The sequence below is a fragment of the Ochotona princeps genome, chromosome 11, assembly GCF_030435755.1.
Source record: "Ochotona princeps isolate mOchPri1 chromosome 11, mOchPri1.hap1, whole genome shotgun sequence".
Lineage (NCBI taxonomy): Eukaryota > Metazoa > Chordata > Mammalia > Lagomorpha > Ochotonidae > Ochotona > Ochotona princeps.
The window spans coordinates 19,234,727-19,241,451 of NC_080842.1; the positions used below are offsets into that span (position 1 = coordinate 19,234,727).

Consider the following 6,725-nt stretch of genomic DNA (forward strand, 5'->3'; position numbering starts at 1 on the left):
AAGAGAAAAGAGAAAAGAAAAGAAAAGAAAAGAAAAGAAAAGAAAAGAAAAGAAAAGAAAAGAAAAGAAAAGAAAGGAAAAGAAAAGAAAAGGGTACACAGAACAGGACAGAAACCCTAGAAATTAGCACATGCACCTACAACCAACTAATCATTAATAAATTAAGTAAAATCATTTCCTACAGAACAATCTCTTCAACAAATGGTATCTGGGAAGGAAATTAATCAAACAGGTAAATGATATCTATAATAAAAACTACAAAACATTAATAAACTGAAGAGAACACAAAGAAATTTAAAGACATACCATGTCAATGGATTTGGAAAAGTCATTAAAGTTAAAATGAACATACTACATAAAATGGTTTACAGATTCAATGCAAACCCTACCAAAATCTCAACAAAATTTATCACAGAATTAAAAAGAACAATATTAACAGCTAAAAATAAAAACTAACAATAAAACTAACAATAAAAGCCCCTGAATGATAAATCAATCTCAAGTGAAAAGAAAAAAATGGGAGGTGTTACACTAATTCATTTTAGGTATGTTACAAAGCTACAATAAATTAAACAGAATGCTGGAACAAAACAAATCCATAAGGAGGTGGGGCAGAATAGAGAGATTACAAGTGAACCCAGACATCTATAGCCAACTGATCTTTGACAAAGGTACTAAGAACATGCATTGGAAAAAGAGCATTCTTATAATAAATGGTACTAGGAAAATGAAACCAGGTCCCTATTTCTTATTATAGACAAAAATAAACTCAGAATGGACTAAAGACCAAGGGGTGAGATCAGAAACTTTTTAAACTATTACAAGTAAACATGGAGACATTGGGATGGCAAATTTTTTTTTTTTTTAATTTAGATCACCCCACCAACAAGCAGCACAGGAAATAAGAGTAAGAACAGACCAGTCGCATTTTCATCAAACTGAAGACACTTTTCACAGAAAAAGGAACAATCAACAGAGTAAAGATACAAACTACAGCATTGGAGAAACATTTGCAAGCCATGTCTGTGATAATAGCTTAATATCTAGAATATATAAGAAAACCAAATATCTCAACAGCAAAAAAAAAAAAGAAAAACTAAATAATCGAACTTTAAAATAGTCATTCCTAAGGACATCCTTGGACCCCCGATGTACGAAATGGAGGTGTCTGAACGCTTGAGTCAACCAGGAATAGCAATAGGCTTGGCTTGGACCCCCTTAGGTGGAGAAATCATGTTTGTGGAGGCTAGTCGAATGGAGGGCGAGGGTCAGTTGACCCTAACCGGCCAGCTGGGGGCTGTCATGAAGGAGTCTGCCCATCTTGCCATCAGCTGGCTGCGCAGCAACGCAAAGAAATACCACCTGACCAACGCTTCTGGAAGTTTTGATCTTTTTGACAACACAGACATCCATCTGTACTTCCCAGCTGGAGCTGTCACCAAGGACGGACCATCTGCTGGAGTTACCATAGTAACCTGCCTTACCTCACTTTTTAGTGGGCGACTGGTACGTTCAGATGTCGCCATGACTGGAGAAATTACCCTGAGAGGCCTTGTCCTTCCGGTGGGTGGAATCAAAGACAAGGTGCTGGCAGCACACAGAGCAGGACTAAAGCTAATCATCCTTCCTCAGAGGAACGAGAAAGACCTAGAAGAAATCCCAAGCAATGTACGGCAGGACTTGAGTTTCATCACAGCAAGCTGCCTAGATGATGTCCTCAACGCTGCTTTTGACGGTGGCTTTTCTGTCAAGACCAGACCCGGTCTCATCAATAGCAAACTGTAGGCTCAGTCTCAGCATTCTAGAATTTTAAGATATGAAGTAACAAAAGGTACTGGCAAGGCTGATTCTGTTCACATCACCAGGGGTAAGCATCCTGTCCCTGTTCAATGACCATAATCACAGCAGCAATGAGCCTTAAGTAGTAGCTATTGTTTACTAGAGAAATACAAGGTGTTAATTTAATAAAAGTTGATTATAAATAGAAAAAAAAATAAAATAAAATAGTCATTCCTAAAAGGAAGATATACAAATTCCCAACAAGGTTCCATTAAATCATCAGGGAAATTCAAATCAAAACTCACTTGAGCTTGACTCACAACTATCAGAAAGGCACAAGACAACACTGTTGCTGAGTATTTAAAGAAAAAAACCCTTGGGCCCGGCGGCGTGGCCTAGCGGCTGAAGTCCTCACCTTGAACGTGCAGGGATCCCATATGGGCACCGGTTCTAATCCCAGCAGCTCCATTTCTGATCCAGTTCCCTGCTTGTGGCCTGGGAAAGCAGTCGAGGACGGCCCAAAGCCTTGGGACCCTGCGCCCGCGTGGGAGACCTGGAAGAAGTTTCAGGTTCCCGGCTTCAGATCAGCGTGCACTGGCCATTGCGGCTCACTTGGGGAGTGAATCATCGGACGGAAGATCTTCCTCTCTGTCTCTCCTCCTCTCTGTATATCTGACTGTAATAAAATAAATAAATCTTTTAAAAAAAAAAAGAAAAAACCCTTTCAGACTTTGAAGGTAATGTCATTTAATACAAACATTATGGAAAACAATGTGGAGGTTCATAAAAAGTCAAACATAGTAAAAAAATGTAAGTACCACCTTGGGATATAGCAACCCCATGTCTATATACATAGCCAAGGAAAATACAATCCAGTTAGCAGAGACCTCTACACTACCAAGTTTATTACTGTACTACTGATTATAGCCAAGAATACAAATGTCTAAAGAAAGATGACACATACACAGTGGAAATATTGTCATTTGCAACAACATGGATGGAAGTAAAAGTCATTATGTTAAGTGAAATACATGAAGCACAAAAAGGTAAGTATCATATGATCTCACTCATATGTGGGGTCCAAAAAAATAGAACATTTGAGAGAAGTTAAAAATATAAAAAGGAACTGAAAAGTGGCAGGGAGTAGAGAGATGCACAGGGAAAGATGGATTGTCACGTACCAGATTATATAGCTCGTTAGGAGTGTACTGGACTCCATCTATGCGACAGGAGATTCCTGGGAAAGAAAAGGTTTAATTCCACCTACACTATGGAGGTTTCAGTCAGCCATCAGTGACCACATGGCCAGTGCAGAGGAAAAATCAATGCCTGACAATAGCCCTCTCTCATAGATGGTGCCTTCCCGCTGTTCCATCCTCAAATGCTTAAGGGGTTGAAAATATTCCCTTGAGTCTACTTTGTAATTGCAGTGATTTCATTCACGAGGCTCCAGCCTCATGATCTGATCACATGCTTTCTTTCTGCCTCCTGAAAGCATCACTTTGAAAGTTAAAATCTCAACAAGTGAATTCCACAGACTCAGAACACACCATGGCCAGAGACGTACCCACACCTGGTCATTTTGCATGTATCTCTGATCTCGTATTTTGTACCTTGTAAATATTGAGTTACTGTTCTTGGTAAAAGGATTACAACAAATTTAACTATAATAATACAACTTGACGCCAGTTTTTCTATCATTATTAAGGCGAGAATGTAACTATAGATCTTTACAAATTTTCAGAAATAAGTAATCCATGATACTGCAGTCAGCAGCAAGAACAAAAGGAAATAAGCTATCTAGGGGCTGGTCACATCTTCAAGCCCTAGAACTCAAGATTGAGAAGAGAATTCTCATTTGTCAAGAGAGGAGCTGGATTAATCCTTATATCACCTAGAATACCTTCTTTATTAATTAACCTCAATTTAGTAAGCACATGAAGTTTATCACTGTTCTGGAAATGCAGGTAGCTAGGGTAGGAGCCGAGGTCTGATGGTCCCTGGTCTACCTGCTTCACAGCCCAGGCCTGTGACTGTCATCTCAAAAACAAAACAAAACAAAACAAACAAACAAAACCAACTGCGGACAGCTTCTCACTGACAGGTACAGGTATTTGGAACAGTGACTGACAGCTTTGGTCAACAGGCAACTGTATTCTGAAAACCATGGTCAAACTGCTATAGGACAGCTGCACAGTCAATTGGACAGTGTGGTCCAAGCTGTATGACAGGTCCTTGTCTGGACACTACTCACACCCCCTTCCCTTTTTGAGCACAGGTCAAGTCCCCCACCCTTTCTGTGCACCATGCAGCCCACTTCCCACGTACCATCAAACTTCTCTTCTTTGCATGTAATAAAAACTAAAGTTTCACAATGTTGCGAACTTGTGCAAACTTTGCCAGCTGGAAATATCCAAGCTATGCTACCCCCATCTACTGATCTATCACTACTACCAGTGATCTTTTTAATATGATTATCAAGGGCCACTTTTCTTGGGGAGCTTTATCTTGAAGGGCTGTTTCAAATGGTGGATGGTTTTCCTTCAGGAGTGATTATCTCTGGATTTTTTATGTTTTGCTTTGTTATGTTTTTGCACTTTGGCTCTTCAAGAACTACTTGGTTTTCAGCCCACATTTTTGATTTATTATGAGTAAATTCTGCTCTCCTATAAATCTGTATGCCTTAAACTTAAAAAAAAAAAAAACAGATCTACTTATTGGAAAGGCAGATCATGTTTACAGAGAGAAGGCGAGATAGAAGGATCTTCATCTACTGGTTTACTCCTCAAATGGCAGCAACTGCCAAGGCTGAGTCAGGAGTTTCTTCTTAACCTTCCATTCAGATGAAGGGTTCCAAAGCTTTGGGCCATCTTCTACTGCTTCCTCAGGTCATAAGAATGGAGCTGGACGGGAAACAGAGCAACCAGGATACAAACCAACACTCATATGGGATTCCAGCGCTTGCAAGGTGAGCTTTGAGCCATTGAGACATCTTGCTGGGCTGTATTCCTTAAACTTTTAATCATCTCACAAGAGAAGCAAATAACCTGCAATAAGACTACCTGGGAGCCCTGCAACTCAGAATAGCATGGATTATGAATAAATATTCCATTGCAGCAATAGGCAGCCATGTGACACATTCTTAGTAATCAACTGGAAACAGAGATGTTCTGAGGGGAAAACTTCACGAATGTATTATTTTTCCGACTAAACCTAAAATGGACACCTGATTTTTGCTTCTTGCACCTTTACTCCTCAAGAAAACCCATGATACACATACAGTGCCCAAGAGCTCGTGCAGTTACTTTGCAACTATAAGGAAAAATGTCTTCAGGTGGGCATTTGGCTTAGCAGTTAAGCCAGCAGAGTCCCACATCAGAATGCTAAGGTATAATACCCACCTCCAGCTCTGGACTGCAGCTTCCTGCCACAGCAGAGCCTGGGAGGCAGTGGTGACAGCTGTAGGTACTGGGTTCCCATTACTCACATGGAAAACCAGAATTGAAGTCATAGTTCCTAGTATTAGCCCAGCCCACTCTTGGCCATTTCAATCATTTGGGAGTAAACTGTAAGCTGAAGAGCTCTCTCTCACACACACACACTCTCTCTTTCTACATCTCTCTCCTCCGCATCTACATGGATAGAGATTCTGTCCTTATATTTTCTCCTTCCCTTCCTCCCTCTGAAATTAATAAAAATTGTTCAAGGTTTTCAAAAGAATCAAAGAAGCAGAAAGGTTACATTAGGGTCAGATTGAGACGCTCCAGGCAGTAATTTCCTTGGCCTGCTGTGCTTGCTCTGGACTGTCTGGTCTTCTACGTTCAGTCGTGTGAAAACAAAAGGCTAGCTCTGCTCAAGTCACTATTGAGCCTTCTCCTACTCCAGGCAAAGGCAGTCCTAAGTGATGCAACACTCCTGTTTATTATCCATATTCTATTCAGACAGCATTAAAATACTCAAAAAGGGGTTGGAAATTAGAAAGATTTTCTTTAATATAAAAGAAAATAGATTCAAGAATAGATTTTTTAAAATGATACTACAGAAAATGAGATTCTAGAAACATTGTCTTCTCTAATAAAATTCTAAGTATAGGATTGTGAAATAAGAGCTAAAGGATACAGTAAGATAATATAGTGATATGAAAAGGAATTTAGCTGGGAGGAAAATTGAAATTAAAAGGAAACAAATTAAGACTTACATGATAAAATCAATCTTCATGAGATTAGAAGTGGGTAAGCTTAGATTCACTAAAGAACAAAGCCAGCACTGCTGAAAACTGAATAGAAACATTTACAATAAATCTGAGTAGCTGCCTCTAATATATAAGAAATGAGCAGAATTTTATGTAAATTATGAGGGGGAAAAAAAAGGTAGAGGTAGTTGCCAGAAAAACTATAATGCAAAACAATGTGTGTTCCTGAAAAAAATAAATAAATAAAACATTCTGAAACCAACATTGTGCAATAGCAAGTTAAGCCGCCAGCTTGAAACACTGGCCTCTCCCACCAGAATGTCACTGTGAGTCCCAGTTTTTCTGCTTCCAATCAGATTCACTATTAATGTGCCTGGGAAAGCAGAAGATGATGGCCCAAGGACTTGGACCCCTGTTACTATAATGAGCTAAACAAAGTTCTGGGCTCCTGACTTCAGCCAGGTCCAGAACCAGAAGTTGAAGCCTTTTGGGAACTGATTCAGCAAATGAAAGATTTCTCACTCTCATTGTGTGTCACTCTGTATTTTAAATAAATAGATTAATAACTTTAATTGAAACGGACAATTTTAACAGAAACTCGATACATTTGAGTTATAATAGGATAATGTATTTTATGCAAAACAAAGGTCTGAGTCTACAGATATGATTAAGTCACCATTTGTGAAGAACACAAAAATCACCTGCACTGATTGTACTGATATTCGTAAGTTTTAAAAACATGAATTTAATTCTC

General features: G+C 39.2%; 1 protein-coding gene across 1 annotated transcript; it reads left to right on the forward strand.

Annotated features, from left to right (window-relative positions):
• The first annotated feature begins 201 nt into the window (after window positions 1-201).
• LOC101517608 (lon protease homolog 2, peroxisomal-like) lies at window positions 202-1,982 on the forward strand. The gene is made up of 2 exons (XM_058670474.1): window positions 202-232; window positions 1,121-1,982. Exons 1-2 carry the CDS (start codon window positions 202-204, stop codon window positions 1,783-1,785), a joined length of 696 nt encoding a protein of 231 aa, XP_058526457.1. The 3' UTR covers window positions 1,786-1,982.
• The last annotated feature ends 4,743 nt before the right edge of the window (window positions 1,983-6,725 follow it).

Coding starts and splice junctions, on each gene's coding strand:
- LOC101517608 (XM_058670474.1), top strand. CDS start 202: ATGGTATCTGGGAAGGAAATTAATCAAACAG. Junction 233..1,120: donor GAAGGAAATTAATCAAACAG/GTAAATGATATC, acceptor ACTTTAAAATAG/TCATTCCTAAGGACATCCTT.